This window comes from Nannospalax galili, unplaced genomic scaffold (genome assembly GCF_000622305.1).
Source record: "Nannospalax galili isolate Female #2095 unplaced genomic scaffold, S.galili_v1.0 scaffold899, whole genome shotgun sequence".
Lineage (NCBI taxonomy): Eukaryota > Metazoa > Chordata > Mammalia > Rodentia > Spalacidae > Nannospalax > Nannospalax galili.
Genome location: NW_008343202.1, coordinates 402,797 through 420,183, shown reverse-complemented (window position 1 = coordinate 420,183; position 17,387 = coordinate 402,797). Strand labels below are relative to the sequence as shown.

The 17,387-nt window shown below is 45.3% G+C and overlaps 2 protein-coding genes across 4 annotated transcripts in view; one reads left to right on the top strand and one right to left on the bottom strand.

Moving 5' to 3' along the window:
• Tmem248 (transmembrane protein 248) overlaps positions 1-8,768 on the top strand; it is a 23,404-nt gene extending 14,636 nt beyond the window's left edge. For 2 of the 3 annotated variants that reach the window (XM_017799657.2, XM_029566479.1), the window contains exons 4-7: positions 1,594-1,744; positions 3,380-3,563; positions 5,322-5,465; positions 6,090-6,281. In XM_017799657.2, coding sequence (XP_017655146.1) covers positions 1,594-1,744; positions 3,380-3,563; positions 5,322-5,465; positions 6,090-6,110 — 500 coding nt within the window. In that variant the 3' untranslated portion in view covers positions 6,111-6,281. Of the gene's footprint in view, positions 1-1,593; positions 1,745-3,379; positions 3,564-5,321; positions 5,466-6,089 lie in introns of all 3 variants that reach the window. The other variant, XM_008839141.3, reaches the window with a different exon arrangement.
• Sbds (SBDS ribosome maturation factor) lies at positions 7,842-17,387 on the bottom strand. Its single transcript, XM_008839140.3, has 5 exons — positions 17,130-17,387; positions 15,790-15,919; positions 14,509-14,709; positions 11,897-12,061; positions 7,842-10,414 (listed from the first exon to the last, which is right to left on the bottom strand). Exons 1-5 carry the CDS (start codon positions 17,255-17,257, stop codon positions 10,286-10,288), a joined length of 753 nt encoding a protein of 250 aa, XP_008837362.1. The 5' UTR covers positions 17,258-17,387; the 3' UTR covers positions 7,842-10,285.

The following is a 17,387-nucleotide window of genomic DNA, read 5'->3' as shown; positions in this document are numbered from 1 at the left end:
AAATTATAGTTCATCCTGTTCTCATATGATAATTTTCTAGTTATTTCTTGTGACTACAGTGGCCTTGTGACAAGTATTCACCTAAAATTTTATATCATGCTACGTCATTGTGTGAGTAGTTAGTCTGGTCAGTTGCACACTGCAGTAGTGAGTGATCTCAAAGTTCTTGTATATTTCTCCTTATTTATAATACCTGTGTAAATAGTGTTAATTGACTCTTGATGTTATCAGTAAGGCTTCTAATCAACAGTAGGCTATTAGTGGCTGTTAAGCTCGGGGGCATCAGTAACTATACTCAGATTTTTGACTGTGGGAGTCACTACTCCAACTCTCTACTGTTCAAGGCTCAGCTGTATTTACTATAAGCACACACATAAATGGGTTTGTTCTGTTGGAATTTCTAGTATCTTGTCATTAGTGATGATGTTGTTATTATTATTATTATTATTATTATTATTTATGATGCTGAGGTTTGAAACAGGGCCCCTGTCAGGACTGCACAGTTTTGAATGCCTGCTGCTTATTCAGCAGTATGCTAACTGCCAGCAAGAATTAGAAAAAGGACCTAGCATAGTGGTGCATGCCTTTAATCCCAGCACTCAGGAGGCAGAAGCATTTGGATCTTTGAGTTCCAGGCCAGCCTAGTCTACATAGCAAATTTCTGGTCATCAGGGCTATGTAGTGAGATACTGTTTCAAACAAAAAAATCGAAAAAGCCTAAGGGCTAGTGGTAAAATACTTAACATCTATATGCCAATTCAGGACCAGTACTGAGAAAAAACAAAAAACCACCAAGCAACCAGATAATAATAGCAAAAACCCACTATGAATTAACATTTATCACTTAAAATAGTTCCTGGCACAAAGGAAATACTAAGTACTTGTTAAATATGAAATAGAACCACCTATGTAACATGGAGCCTGGCCCTTTAAGAGTGCTAAGTCCTGACACAGTAGACCTGGTTTAGGAGAAGGACAAGGAAACTGAAAGATTCTAGAAAGCCTCCCTTCTTTCTGAGGCCCAGGCTTTGGAAGGATGGTCTTTGGTTCTTTGGTTCCTAGGAGCCTTTGTGTAGAATCTGTATGGAGTTGATGGGTTCTGCCCATCTCCTGTTGGCTATTGTGGAGAGCTATTGCAATGGTAATCAGGATACAGGTCACCCCTGGTGTTCCTTTTCCCTTGGTATGGCCTTAGAACATTTTAAGTTCAGTGTTAATTTCTCTTGCTGGTCCTAGGACCTTTCCTAAGTCTGTTAGACCCTCAGCTCCTCTCTATGTATGGACTTGTGTGGAGAAGTAATACATTTATACATACCCAGAGGATTGAACATAATAATCACCCAGCTCAGGTTGTCCAACTCCACCCTTTCTTGGGCTCTGGAGTAGTGTCCCTGAAACTGAAACTAGTAGCTTTTTATGAAATACTTTGTGACTCTATTGGTTGAGTGGACCTTATGGTTCAGATCAAGGCTTGGTGCTATAGAAATCCCATTGGCCAGGTGTGCAGGCTGACAGGCGTCTGCTTTGGTTCACTTGAATACCAAGAACAGTCTGAATTCCTATGACCACTAACAAGCTGCTGTGTCTTCACAGGCAGGGATGCACATGAGGAGATCAACATCACCTTTACCCTGCCTACAGCCTGGAGTGCTGATGACTGCGCCCTCCACGGCCACTGTGAGCAGGTGGTATTCACGGCTTGTATGACCCTCACAGCTGCCCTTGGAGTCTTCCCTGTCACAGTGTAAGTGTGTCCTGAACCCAGTGGATGTGCAGGGAAGATCCATGTGCTATGAGTGTGGTAGGCCCCGTTGCTTCCTAGAGTTGTCACTAGGTAGACCTCCCCAAAGGTCATTTAAATTTATCTTGTGTGTGTATATGGCTAGCTGTGTGCTTGCCACCATATGTGTGTGGAACTCAGAGGACAACTTGTGGGAATGGGAGTTGGTTTTGTCATCCTACCATATATGGACTTTGGAGATTGAACTCAAGTTGTCAGGCTTGGTGCCAAGTATCCTTATTTACTGAACTATGTCACTGGCTCCCAGGATTATTTGAAATTCTAAAGGTAAAATTTCTGCATATAAGAATATGCTAGGCTGGGGTTGTAACTCAGTTCCTAGAGTGTTTGCCAGCATTCACAAAGCCCTGGGTTCCATCCATAGCAACACTAAACTGGTGTGGTGGAGCATGCCTATAATTCCATCACTCGAGATGAAGCCAGAGGATCAGAAGTTCAAGGTCATCCATGGCTGTATAGCCAAGGCCAACTTGGGATACTTGAGACACTGTCTCAACAAATGAACAACAATAAGCCCCAGTGAACTAATGTTTCAATGAGGTAGTGAAATATGTAGTGCTGTTAGCCACGCTCAGGCTGCCCTTCCCACCAGAGGAGACCTGTATCTCAGAAAAGGAAGAGCAGGGCCTCCCACCAGAGTGATCTGTAATTAGGGCCGCCTAGAGATAAAAGTTGCTTTTATTTATATGACCCAGAAACTGTTAGTTTTTATCTTTTAATTTTTTGGGGGTGGGGAGATTTGTTTGTTTGGAGACAGGGTCTGTTTTTTTTGTGTTTTGGGGTTTTTTTTTTTTGGTCTTTTTGAAACAGGGTCTCCCTGCCAGGCATGGTGGTGCACACCTTTAATCCCAGCACTGGGGAGGCAGAGGCAGACAGATCCTCTGTGAGTTTGAGGCCAGCCTGGTCGTCAGTGAGTTCCAGGCAGCTGGAGCTACAGGGAGACCCTGTCTCAAAAAGAAACCCCCCCAAAAAGGGGGGGTCTCCCTGTAGCCTGAGCTGGCCTAGAACTCACTATGTAGACCAGGCTGGCCTTGAACTCACAGAGATCCGCCTGTCTCTGCCTCCTGAGTGCTGGGATTAAAGGTGTACGCCACCATGCCCGGCTGAGACAGAATCTTATATAGCCCAGATTGACCTCAAACTCTGTAGCAGAGTCTGGCTTGGAAGTTCTGATTCTCCTGCCTCAGTGTCCATTGACTGCTGGGATTATAGATTCATACCACCCTGCCTGGCTCTGTAGGTGTTTTAAGAAAGAACAAAAAGACGGTTGTGGTGGCTTATACCTGTAATCCCAGTTCTTAGGCGGTGGAGATAGTAGAACCAGAAGTTGAAGGCCAGCCTCTGCTATATAGTGAGTTTGAGGCTAACCTGGGTTACATGAGACCCTGTCTCAAAACAACAACAAAAGACTCTAATTAGAACTATAATGAATTTATTCCAGAGAAACATCATAGTTGTTCAAAACATTGTATTTCTCTTTTCTTTGTGTGCTGCTTTGTTCAGTATTGCTGGGTATGTGCATGGAGGGAGCTCAAGTAAGTGTCTGAGATCACTGAGCTGCTGTCTTTCTTTCTGCAGTCAGCCACCACACTGTGTCCCCGACACGTACAGCAATGCCACACTCTGGTACAAGATCTTTACAACTGCTAGAGATGCCAACACAAAGTATGCTCAAGACTACAATCCCTTCTGGTGTTACAAGGGGGCCATTGGCAAAGTCTATCACGCTTTAAATCCCAAGCTCACTGTTATTGTTCCAGATGTAAGTGAGACAAATTTTATGAGTATGTGACTCTGTGTAACTATCTCTTTTTAATGTGTGTATGTATGTGACTGTGTGTGACTATATCTTAATGTGTCTGTGTGCTTGTGTGTGTGTGTCCTGGATTTATGAGTGCAGGCATGTTTACCTCTAGGGTTAGCTCAGCCCCAGCCACTTTAGGTTTCGGAAGACTAGACATAGTGATAGAGGCTGGGAAAATCATGCCACCCTTGTGGTTAAGAAAAACCTTGCTCTTTATTTTGCATTTTGTTCCTTAGCAGTTATGTATGGAGAGCTGCTGTGTTTGTAACCTATAGTGGTCACAAGATTTCTGTGTGTGGTTTTATATATAGAATCCTTGCTTAGTGCCAACACTAGCAATGGCTAGTGCTATTTGGAGTTTTAAAAGATAGAAATGGGCCATAGAAGGTGGTATATCTTTATTTTCCCTTCTTTTTGTGACAGTCTCACTATGTAGCCCAGACTAGCCTGGAGCTTGTGATTCTTCTGCTTCAGCCTACCAAGTACTGGGATTGTAGGTGTGTGCCACCATGCCTGGCTCAGGATGTGTATTTAGCATTTAACAAGAAGGAAAGAAGAGGAAGATGCTGCTGCTCAGTCAACAGATGTAGTCCACTTAGACTCAGCTGCTCCATGACTTTCTAAGCGTCCTTGTTTCCCTTCTGGAGTGTGCTGTGTGGATTTGTCTTCTTTTCCTCTGGACTTCTCTTTTCTCTGTCTCATTTGTAACCAGTTGTGGAAGTTGGTAGCCAGGGAGCTGCAGGAGTGAGCAGTGGGGACCAGGGCAGAGATCGGATTCCACAGCCTTTTGTGCCCAACCGAGGCATTTGCCTCCCTCCTCCTACAGGGCCCTTACTGCCTGTGTCTGGCAGTTGTAAGCAGTCCCTTAAGAAACTGGGTCTGATGCAGGATTGCAAGGTATACCTAAAATCACAGCATTCAGGAGCCTGAAGCAATATGAGTTCCAGGCCAGGTTGTTATATAGAATGAGACAGTCTCCAAAATAAAAAGTTTCATCTGCTGCCCGCTGTGTGAGTGGAGGGAGTCCGTGGCTGAGGTCATGAGCACTGGAGTGGGAGGAGGAAAGGGAATGGAAGCCCACCAGGGTCTCTCCCACACCCCAGCTACTGCAATTGCAGGTCAGAGATCTCAGAAGAATGAGTCCAACCTGAATCCCTTTCTGCTAGGGACTTAGAACCATGGGAAAGTGCAGGAGGAGGGCTGCTGTCTGGGAAGGATGTGCTGGCCATTGTGGTGGGAGCATAGCATAGAGATAGGGAAGCTGATACAGTCTGCCCGCCCTCACCCCAAGGCCAGTGGGAGCAGGAGGACATGTGCAGAGTGGATCAGGGTTCAGCACAAATTCTGGGGCTTCACAGGAGATAGGTTTTGCAGGGCTCTGGAATGTGGGGGTGTAGAAACCACAGTAGAGGAAGGAATGGGTGGTCCCTAACTGAGATTGTTTAGAAACTCTGTTTTTACTTAGCGAGAGCCAACTATAGTAGTTTGGGAGACAAATGGACTGATCCGTCGTTCAGCTTAAGAATTAAAGTTGGTGGCTGGGGATGTAGCTCAGTGGTAGAGTACTTGTTTGTTGTGTGTGAGGTCACAGGTTCAGTTCCAAATGCCACAGAATAATAAAATGAATAAAGTTGCTGTGGACGTGGAGGCTGAGTTTCCCATTTAGCACTGAAGTCATCAGTAATAGCTGCATGTCTGGCTTCTCTTGTTCACCAGGATGACCGGTCATTGATAAACCTGCATCTTATGCACACCAGTTACTTCCTTTTCGTGATGGTGATAACTATGTTTTGCTATGCGGTTATCAAAGGCAGACCCAGCAAATTACGTCAGAGCAATCCTGAGTTCTGTCCTGAGAAGGTGAGCGATGGGTAGGGTCTACCTGGTTTCTGGAGACAGAAATTTCTGGCTAAGCCCTTACTTCACTTATTATGAGTCACTTTTCCATCAAGGAAAGATGTTCCAGACTTTCCACGAAAGGTAGTCTCCGCCTTCAGCCCAAATTATGGTATTAGGTTTTCAGCCATATCCTCAAGCCACCTTGGCTGCTACAAGATACTGTGAGCCTGGTACAGTGGCATATACCTATAATCCTGGCAATGGAGAAGATTATGAGTTCGAGGCCTTCCTGGGCTACATAGTGAGATCTTGTCTCAAAAAAAAATCCCGACATCCTGACGGGTGTTCTGAAGTCCCTTTTGGAGAGCTGTTGTGGATGGGCCCCCTTTCCTCAGTATGTGAGTCATGTCACAGGGTGCTGGCCAGAGGTAGAAACAGTTAACTCTTTCAGTATAAGTGGTTCTGCAGATCAGGGTGCTATCATCAGACTTAGGTTTCTGTTCACTGCTCCGTAAGGTGAAGTTGTTTCCTTATGGCCTTAGTAACTCATTCTGCTGATAGAAGTTCAGTCAGTGTGACCCTGTGGTCTTGGGGTATGTGTCAGCTGTTCCCCATTTGACTGATTACCAACTTGCTTCCTCCTAGGTGGCTTTGGCTGATTCCTAATCCCACAGTTCCCTGTTTTCTGAGAGACCAAGAACCATGATCATCACCTGCTGAACCAGCCAGGGCCTGGCTGCTCTGTGAATACATGATTTTGCAATGTTGGGTTATTCCAGCCAAAGACATTTCAAGTGCCTGTAACTGATTTGTACATATTTATAAAAATTGATCTGGAAATAGGTTCAGCGATGCACGTGCTTTGCTCTGAGTGCAGCCGAACTTGTCACTCTTCACTGGGGACCCATGGACTTGGGGTCTTCTGTGTAGTGCTGGGGGATTATGGATCTCATTGAGCTGAGCAGCTGTTGTTTGGGTGCTGGTATGTTGAGGTTTGCTGTGGTTCTTGTTTCAGTCCCATGTGTTCAGCGTTGGAAGCAGCCTGCACCTCTAATGGGATACTGCATTCAGAAGCCACAGCCCCTCCTGTGGGTCTCATGTCTGAGGCTTAACCATAACAACAGCAGTAATGCTTTTTTCTTTAGTTTGCTTGCAAGGAAACAATCTATCTTGAGGTTTTGTTTTTGTTTTTTAAGGAAAAAAAAAGTCACATTTTAATATTCCTCTAGTTAGGATAAACGTACTTCTAGCCCATATGAAAGGTTAGATGTTTAAAAGTCACCTACATGGTAAAGATCTAAGTTTCATTTTTCACATGGGTGGTGAGGAACCTTGTCCTCTGGTATTGTCTGCTCCTCTGTGAGAGAAGCCACAGACTTTTGAAGTGAGTTAGGAGCTATGTGATGTGGGCATGTGAGGTGCTGGGCTAGAAGGCAGGGCACAGCATAGAAAGAATGATGGTTTGGTCTAACAGTTATGCAAGGGTCTCATTTTTTTTTCATTTTTAGAAAAGGAGACACGTTTTCTTTTTTCAATGTTTATTTTTGTATAACATCTTCAGAAGGAAATGGACACTGAGATGTGTGACAGCAGTTGGTGTCAGTGAGATCTTAAGGCACACAGTGCTGAAGGTCATTTAACATGCAAAATCTCTGACATTTTGAGCATCTGGTTCCTCTGTCCTTTTTGCCCTTACATCCTCCTTCCTTTAAATAACAGTATGCATGATCTCTTCCAGTTCATCCTTGAAACCTGTATTCTTACTATTTTTCTATCAATGCTTTGCCTTAACACCTCGCACAGTGTTCTCCCACAGTGTTTCAGATAAGCCAGGTGTGGGGATTCATAACTGTGAGCCCAGCTTTCAGGAGACTGAAGCAGGAGGTTCAAGGCCAGCTTGGGCTACGTGTGTTCCAGGCCAGACTGAGCTGTGTAATGATACCCTATCTCAAAACAAAAAATACTTAGACATGAGGTCAGCACTTCTGTCCTCTAAATGTAGGTCTGTAGTCTGTCTCAATTAGAGTTACTTGCTACATTCAGAAATTTATTGGGCTAGTGCATTTTATCCCAGGCATTCTTAAATGGAAAACAATAGGTTTATTTTTAATTGAAAAAATTTCATTTTTGGTTGAGACAGGGTCTCCCTGGAGCCCCAGCTGGCCTGGAACTTACTATGTAGACTAGGTTGGCCTCAAACTCAGAGATCAGCCTGCTTCTGCCTCCCGAGTGCTGGGATTAAAGGCATACACCACCATGCCCAGTGAAAAACAATAGATTTATTGAAATTATTAAAATCACTTTAGTTATGTGATACGTTAGCATTTTTTCTTTTTATTATATTTCAAGGGCAGAAATTACAACTGTCTGTCCCCCTCACCCCTTTTTTTTGTACGATACAAGTTGCTTGCACGATGGCTAACTTGTGAATTTAATTTAGTCTTATCTTATAGACTTTGAGACAGGATGGAGAAAGCCAGTGGCCTGGCTGGTAAAAATGTGTCATCAGGACCATCAGGTTCCAGATTAAGCTGCTACAGAGTAATGATGTCCCAGTGGAGTTAGACAGTTAAGGAGTCACTTTCACTGTTCAACCCAGTTTGTGTTCCTACTGTTAGTCACCCTGGTTTTACAGACAATGGCTGGGATCTGTATGTGGGGAAAACCCATTAGGCCTGATGAGAGGAAGACCCAAAATGCTAGACAACATGATCTGTCCTAAGACCAGACACTCACTTTAATAATCAGCATTCACCAGGGCAGGTCATTGGATGCAGTAGGGCCAGGGAAGGAGGTGGTCACAAGGGGCCTGAAGAGATGTCTGCAGAACCTGTTACTGACAGGTACACACCAGGCCCGCTCCTCAGCTGTCTCTTGGTGAACTTTAGGACTGAAATGTTGCAGACTGGGCCATTGGCCATTCAGAGGAGACTCTGACCACAGTAGCAGTCATGGACTGGAGGTCCAATCAGAGGTCAGCAACTTCTTGTGAAATGGTTGTTTCAGATCATATTGATCTCTTTCCTTTTCTTTTAGTCCTTTCACCATATGGTATGACTTGAATCAGTTTTGATTCTATGTGTAAGTTCTCATCATTTGGAACCTGGAGTTTCTGTTGTGTTCTCCCCAGCAGTGCAGAGGACTTGGCCTACCATGTTTTGACCCTCCTGCAGGCACTGCAGGGTGTGAAGGCAGCAGATCCATCTCCCGACCCTTGCTGCATGACGGTCACTAGTTGATCTGTGATGGCGTTCCCTCTCTTGTTGATTTTCTGTGTTTGAAGTATGTGCATACGTGCTTTACAGAATAAAATACTTGGATTTACTTGCCATGTTTCCTTTGTCCAGCCTGATGGGTACTTTCTAAGGGCAGACCTTATACATTGAGCACTTCTGGGGTTTTGCAGGCTGATCTTTTGAAGTATCACCTGCCGCAAACGTGATGGGTATTATTGACAAGCCTTTGCACAGAGAGCATAAAACCTTGTAGTGAATGAGACCAACAAGTGCTCAAAGACCTGACCCAAACTTCTACCAGAAGACATTAGTAAGGGCCAGGGTGTCATGTGGCTTAGTGGTTGAGCTCTTGCCTAAAGTTCCCCAGTGAGATGCTGTGGGCATGGCTAAGTTGTAGAGCACTTGCCTAGAATCCCCAATGAGGAGTTAGGGTTGTGGCTGTTAAGAGAACCTGCCTAGAGTCTAAGGGAGAGGCTGGGGTTGTGGTTCAGTCATAGACCACCTTCCTAGACTCTCCCAGTGGGGCTGGTGGTATGGCTCAGTGTACGGCCCTGCATTCTAGCCTCAGCTCAGAAGGGGACTGGGAGGAATGGAATGAACCAGTATAGAAGTGAGACGAGAATGGCACCATCCCATGGGTTGGAGTCCAAGAGAGAAAAAAATGGAGAAAGCAAGTATTCATCAGCCTGCTTCCAGATACAATGTAAGCAGTCACCTCACCACTCCTGCAGTCTTACCTTTTGACCATGATGGACTGGCACCCTCCAACTGTGAGCCAAAATAAATCCTTTCTCCCTTAGGTAGCTTTTGTCAGGTATTTTGTCACAGAAATAAAAAAAAAAATTAAAAAGCTGTCTAGAAATGCAAGCCAGAACTTAATAAAAATAAGTTTTATTATGTATAATTTTAGCTACACTAACATATATTATAAACTTTAGGAATTAGTAATGACTTCTTATATTTTACTGAGAATAATCAAAGTCAGTGTGGTAGCATGTTTGATGAGAATTAAAAATTTAAGTTCTGCCAGTCATTGTAGATCTGCATAGGAAATAAGTTTTCATCTGAGTATACCCCAGACCCAGACTGCACTATGCAGATACCATGCTATTCTTCCCAGCTAACATTTCCTTTTAAAAAATATTTTATTTTTAAAATTTTGTGCATGAGTGTATTGTCTGCATGTATGTAAGTGCACCCGTGTCGTGCAGTGCCACTAAGGTCAGAACAGGGTGTCAGATTCCCCAGGAACTGGAGTTACGGATGGTTGTCAGCTGCCACGTGGGTGCTGGGAATTGAACCCAGGTCCTCTGCAAGAGCAGCCAGTGCTCTTAACTGCTAAGCCATCTCTCCAGCCACAACACTGCCCTTTGTACACACCTCTCCAATCATATCACACATAAAATTGACCTTTGTAAGGTATGACATCAGTGAAGAGCTACGCTGGACTCTGTATTTTGGGTTTCTCATTGTTGCCTAGAACCCCAACTTAAAATTAAATGGAAATCATCCCCACATTGCACCTAGGTAAACGTTTAACACCAGAGTGGGAGAGTGGCAGAACGTTTGAACAGGGGTTGGCATCACAGCTACGGAGCTGGGAGGTCATTCGAGTTTCTCGTCTCCCTCCTCCACGTCTTTCAGACTCAGCACTTCCAGGGAGCCCTTGCCTTTGGTTTCCTTTTTTATCAGCTCATCGATTTCTCTGAAGCAGCCCGGGTCGATGAGACACACCTGCAACAGTTAACACAGCCGTTTACCACAGGGATGAGTGGCAGAGTGGAAAAAGCCAGCTTCAATGCTCAGGGTGCACCTTAGGCTGCAGAGCCGCTTCACAAGGTGGAGGGCAGAGCAGCAGGCTAGGTCTGGGTTTAGCCTCAACACTAGGAATCTGCTAGCACTCACCTCCCTGTCTAGGGACTTAGGTGGCTGTTGCTGCAGCTGCTGGAGCAAGAGCTTGGTGACCTTGGATTTAGCTGGGCGTGACGGTGCACACCTTTAGTCCCGGCACTGAGCAGAGGCAGAGGCAGGTAGATCTCTGTGAGTTCAAAGCCACCTTGGTCTATATAACAAGTTCTAGGCCAGCTGGGGCTACAGGGTAACCCTGGGTTTAATTCCCAGTACTCTACTTCCCCCATTAAAGACTTAGGCTCAGCGAAGTCAAGCACTTTACGGTGTCAGGTGTGGTGTTCATGTCTGGAGCAGTTATTCACCATACTCAGTATATCCTCTCATTTGCAAATGCTTTTAGAAAATGTTCCTGTATAAACCAGGCTGATAACTTTAGTCTTTTTTTTTCCCTTTTCATAACAGGCTCTCATGCAGCCTAGGATGGCTGCAAATTAACTATATAGCTAAGGCTGCATTTGAACTCCTGATCCTTGTGCCTCTACCTGCTGAGTGCTGGGATGACAGGTGTGTGCCACTGTGCTTCGCTCAACTTTTATTTTTACTTGGTCTTGTAACAGAAGACTCAGTGTGACATATATCCTGTCAGGCCGGGTGTGGTGGTGCATGCCTTTAGTCACAGCACTCGGGAGGCAGAGGCAGGTGGCTCTCTGAGTTCCAGGCCAGCTGGGGCTACAGGGAGACCCTGACTCAAAAAGAACACCCTCCAAAAAAAGAAAAAAATATATCTCTTGTCATCTAAAAGAAATGAATATAATTGTTATGAACAACGACTAAAAAGCAGATAAAATCTTGTGTGTTTAACTGAGGTGCAGTTATACTCATATACCTTGTGACGTTAGCCCAGCCTACAACTCCTAAATGCTATTATGTGGTCTGAATATGAAATGTCCTCAGCTGGTGGTGCTATTTTGTTAAATTTGGAAATTTTAAGGGTCTAGGTCTAGCTGAGAAAGTGGGTTACGGGGTGGGGGTTGGGCGGCAAGTCTCTGCAGGCTATGCCATGTTCTCTCTCCCTGATGTTTCTTGTCTGCCCTGAGGTGAAGAACCTCCTTCACCACCCCACCCTACAGCATGTGATGCTCTGCCCAAGTGCCTAGACCCAGTGGACCATGGACTGAATCCTTGGAGATAGCAAGTAACCCTTCCTTCTGTAAATTGTTTTCTCATTTTGGTCACTGCTATGCAACTAATACAGTATTTATGACCAGAAAATAAGCTGTTTTGGTGGAATGAAGCCAAGAGTGTTTCATTATGATATTACAATTTCTGGGCCAAGGCAGAACCAATGCCCCGCTGCGATCTTACGATTTCCAGCTGCTGACTGTAGTCCTCACTCTCTACAACCTTCATCAGCGGCTTCAGCTTCTCCTTCAGCTTCTTCCCCTCATTCACTGGCAGGATGAACCGCAGCCTCATGTGAGCACGTTCTATCTTCATCTTCTCTTTTAATTGCTTTATTACTTCCAAAGCCTGTCAAGTCAAAAATTGGGAGCATTTGCTGTTTATTTACTGTGCTACACCAACTCACATGCCACACAAGAACAAAGCATTTTCCACCTTGTCGCATTATGCCAATGGCTTCTTAGCCACAACACCATAGAAAAACCCGGAATAGACATGATGATAAGAAAATGATTCTTTGCTTCAGAAAATACTGTCAAGGGCTGGGAATGTAGCTCAGTGGCAGACACTTGCCTACCATGCAGCCTCGGCACTGTAAACTACCAGGAAAGTGAAAAAACAAGAAGTTACATTTGCAAACATATGTTGGAACTTCTCTAGGACAGAATGCCCTTCTGATTTCTCTGGTCTCTGACATAGACCTGTCCCTAGAGCTAGCAGTTCTAGAACAGTGAGACCACAGACATGTTCCTCGGGCAAATGGACCTGGGCATCCCACAAGATTTGCAGACTGAGCCTCCTTGCTGGTGTGTGGAAGGGTTAGTCCCTGCAGGCTGTGGCACAGTTTCTGTGTTCTGTGAAGTCAGTCTTAGGCAATTCTGAGCTCAGAGGAATACATGTGTTCACAAAAACATGAGGAGATGACAATCTATCCTCTGCTCCAACTCTCAGGAGGCCAAAGCCCAGTCCTGTTGAAGGACTGCCGCTGAGGAGCTTGAGAAGCTACCAAGCAAAAATGACCTCTTTATGGGAAAAACAAAACAAAAACCAAAGAAAACCAGAAAAATGAGGGCAGAAAAAGTAGCTCAAGATGCACTGTGTGTAACAGATGTGGTGATCAGGGCAGAGCAGTTCTGGATGTGCTCTTAACAGATACGGTGACCAGGGCAGAATGCGGCAAGAGGTCCTGGTTCTCTACAAGAACCCTTAAAAAGGCAGTGATTCCATCAAAGCAAGGCCAAAATCATCCAGAAGAATGACTAAAATGTGTGAAGAACGGGTAGATATGTTGTACACTGCCTGTGGCTGTTCCAGTTGAGGCAGTGCTCCAACCTGAGAACCTAGTGGAGCACCCAGCCTCCACTAGGCAAGCAGGCAGGCAGACAGGTTCAGCTGCTCTCCTTTGAGCAGGTAATAGCCAATCACAGTGTCAGGTTGCTAGATGACAGGAGAACTTTCAAGTAGATGTGCTGGAGTTCTCACAGACCTTTCTGTTCTGCCTCTCCAGGGCTAGGCACTGGGAATCTGAGGACTCCTGGAGAGGAAATGGTACACAGTGACTGACCAAAAGTTCATTTCTTCTTTCAAGTGTGAGGAGGATGAGTCTTTAGTCTTCTGATGCCCTCTACAATGGTTTAGGGCCTTTCGGGTTTTCAGAGTGGAGTGAACAGTTTGATGCTGCTCACTATAAAAGTTCTCGAACTCCTTTGTTTTACACTGGCCACACATGATCAGGGCAAAGTCAGGAAACTACCTGAACACATATAACTCAGGGAGCACGCATGTTAAAGTTACATCAGTAGTACCATACTTGCTATCTGTTAACTTCCTTATTTTTATTTTGTGTGTGATACATATGTGGCATGTGAAAATGTGTGTATGCAGGTGGGAGACAATGATGCATGTGAGGAGGCCAGAGGAAGACACTGGGTGTCCTGTTCTAGCACCCTGCCTTATTCCCTTGAGACACAATTTCTCACTAAACTTGGAATTCCTAGTGAGCCTCCTATCTCTGTCCCCCACAGCAGTGGGATTCTAGGTACACGAATGACCACATTTGGCTTTTTATGTGGATCCTGGGGATTCAAACGCAGGTCCCTAGGCTTGTATAGCAAGCCCTCTCCCTAGCACCTTATTTATTCTGAGATAGGGTATCATGTTGTCTAGGTTGGCCTCAAAGCTTTTTATGCAGCTGAGGATGACCTCTTGCCTCCATCTCCCATGTGATGGAAGGTACTGGTGTATTCTAATTTGAAAAGGTTCTAAAACTCTGAATATATTACTGAACTGCACACTCTAAAAAGGTGACATTTTGTTTTTGTTTTTTAATCTTTTTCAGACAGAGTCTCCCAGTAGCCCCAGCTGGCCTCCACCTGCCTTTGCCTCCTGAGTGCTGGGATTAAAGGTGTGAGCCACCACACCTGGTGGTATTCTTTTTTGAGACAGGGTCTTATTATGCTGCCAAGGCTGATCTCAGCTCCCAAGTGCTGGGAATACAAGCATCTGCCCTAAAAGGCTGAATTTATAGCATATAAAATATAGATGAACAGAAACATGCCAAAAGAATTGACATGACCCAAACTCCAAGTTTGGTTTTCAAGGTCTGACTTGGATAGGAAGATGGAGTTCTATGTGCATTTGTGTTTTTTATAAAAAGGGGGAGGAAACTGGGAATGTGGCTCATCTGGTGGAGCACTGCCTGGCATGCATGAAACTTTGTGTTTCATCTCCACATAAACCAGCACTTGGGAGGAGGAGGCTAGACCCAAGTCTTAGTGACATCAAAGGCTACTCACCTGCTGCTTTGTGCTCTTGTTGGGTTTGACTGAGTAGTGGATATCCTTCATGGCTCTCTCAATGAGGATAACGGTGTAGGGCCTCTTTGTTTCTGGGTTCACACATTTGTCTGCCACAATGGTTGCAATGTCCCTAAACATCTGTTCCAGCTGCGTGTGCCGTTCTTTATCTGACACTTGAACCTCTCCCTTAGTCAAAATCTAAAATCATAAAACATCCAGAAAGCTCCTGTTAATTTTAGTTCTTTCTTACCTGCACAAGAAATAGTCAGCAGGGAGAAAATGAAGCTTCACCTCTGCAGCTGCTGACATGCAGGACTGAGCATGGCCTAGAGCATGCACTGTGTTACTTGTGGCTCCACAATCTCACTGGTGAGGATCAGGTGGAGAAAGGGGCAGTCTTAGAAAAGAAAGTTGATCTGCAGGCATACCACATCAAAAATACAAAATTTAATTTCTGAAGGGCTTGACAAAAAAAATCCAAATTTTGTTATTTAAAGTGATCCTGGAGGACCAGAGAGATGGCTCAGCAGTTAAGAGCTCTTTGCTGCTCTCAGAGGACCTGAGTCCAATTTCTAGCACCCTATCTAGTGGCTCAAAATGCCCTGTGACTAACTCCAGGTGATCCAATGCCCTCTTCGAGCCTCCAAAGGTACCTGCATGCACCCAAGCATACCTACACACACACACATTAAAAAAAAAAAGTGAAGCTGGGTGTGGTGGCAAACACCATTAATTCCAGTGCTTGGGAGGCATAGATAGGCAGATCTGTGAGTTCGAGGCCAGCCTGCTCTATAGCTAGTTACAGGTCAGCGAAGGCTGTGTAGTGAGACCTTGTCTCAAACAAAAATGTGATATTGGAAATGGGTATTGTGGTTTGAGGTAGGAGAATCAGGAGTGCAGGCCAGCTTTGGCAACACAGCAAGTTTGAGACTGTCCCCAGAAATTAACAGGAGGGGCTGGATATGACTTAGTGGTTAAGGGTACTGCCTGCCCTTCCAAAGACCCAGGTTCGGTTTTCAGTACCCACAAGGCGGCTAACAATGGTCCTAACTCCTGTTTCAGGGGATCTGACACCCTCTTCTGGCCTTCTTCGGCATTGCAAGCATGGATGCCACTTTACATGCAGACAAAACTCATACACATGAAATAGAAATAAAACAAAAACGAAAGCTAACACAAACACCAACTCCCCCAACCCCCCAGACCAACAGCAGGAACAGAGGTCTTTTTGCTGCCCACGAGTGTGGCAATCTGTTATGCTGCAGCTGACAGACCTACCTGCTTGCAGATTTCGGTCTGGTCATCTGTTCCAAATGCACTAATGAGGTCTTCCTTCTTGGCAACCTGACCTTTGGAAACATTTACAAACACTGAGTGGGTCTGCAGAACTTCATCAAGGTCTTTTTCCCTTGAAAGGGCAGGAGAGAAAGTTTTTGTGAATCCACTGCAGGCTTGGAAATCAACTTGAATTTAAATACAAGATGGCAATAAGACAAAAAGCAAATACTGAAAATTGGGTGTGCTAGGGCACACCTGTAATCTCACCAGTAAGGAGGAGGAGGCAGGAAAGTCAGTTCAAGGCCAGCATCAGCCACACAGTGTGTTCAGGCCAGCTCGGGTCACATGAGACCCTGTTTCAAAAACCAAAACGAGGACTGGAGAGATGGCCCAGCAGTTAAGAGCAACTAGCGGTCTTGCAGAGTACTTGAGTTCGATTCCCAACACCCATATCCAGTGGCTCACAACTACCTGTAACTCCAGCTCCAGGGGATCTGACGCCATCTTCTGGCCTGAGAGCACTGCATGCATGTGGTGTAAACACATACATGCAGGCAAAACAATCATTCACATTAAAAACAAAAACAAAAAAAAAACCCACCACCCAAAACAGAAATACAAACACACACACAACTCCCCTCAATCCTATTCTCCATTCTTTGTGTAGAGTAACACTCTCAAAGCTTAGGAAAGCATCTGTATTCCCTCCCACTTAGTTACCTTAGGAAAAACGTCACCTTTATGTACCGAAATACAGGGTGTGGCTGGGGTTGGTGTGGAAGGCTGATATTCTTCCACAAGGTCAATCCCTAGAGGGCAGTCGGGAAGACACTACCTACTTTAACGAAACCCTGGGATCCTGAGATCTGTGATGTCAGCTGTATTATTTCAGTATCTGGAAGATTACCCTTCCGTCTTCATTATTCCAGGAAAACGACCGTAAAAAGTTTCTTTTCTTTGAGGCTATTTGGAATATCAGGTTCAAGTTTTAATAATTAATCCAGGAACCCCACCATAATTCCGGAGCTTCTTGAGTGCAGAATTTTTTGTTTTATTGAGACAGGGTCACATACACCAGTCCAACCTGGCCTGGAACTCGCAGCAATCCTCCTGCCTCCTCCTCCTCTTCCTGAGCACTGAGATTACAAATGTAGGCCACCAGGCCCAGCTATTATGGGGTTTCCTGGCTGCAGCTTTTAGGATACCAACAAAGCCCCAAGTCAAGAAACCCAATCCGAGCCAACCAAACCCGAAAGAAGCCCCTGGCTCAGAGGCCGCGCTCGGGGAGGCCAGACGCCGGTGGGGCAGGTCCACTGGGCTTAGGGCACAATGTCACTCACACGCCACTCCGCCAGCCGACGACCTTGTTTTTGTAGCAGGCGATTTCGAAGCGCTTCCCCGCGCGCTTCATCCGCACCACGGCCACATTGGTCAGGCGGATCTGGTTGGTGGGGGTGAAGATCGACATGACGGCTGGGCACTAGACCTCTGCTCACCAGGCCTCAGAGCCTCCAAGCGCCGGGCTGTAACGACCAAGCTGCGTGCTGCGGGTGGAGTGCTGAACTTCGACCAGTAGGCAGCTACTAGGCACTCAGCTG

Bases quoted from the DNA above. Each gene is read 5' to 3' on its own strand.
- Sbds (XM_008839140.3), bottom strand. From the start codon at position 17,257: ATGTCGATCTTCACCCCCACCAACCAGATCCGCCTGACCAATGTGGCC. The intron at 15,920-17,129 runs GTGAGTGACATT...TGCCCTTTCAAG, and splicing joins GTCGGCTGGCGGAGTGGCGT to GGAAAAAGACCTTGATGAAG. The intron at 10,415-11,896 runs GTAAGATCGCAG...TAACTGTTGCAG, and splicing joins ACAGTCAGCAGCTGGAAATC to GTGTGTCTCATCGACCCGGG.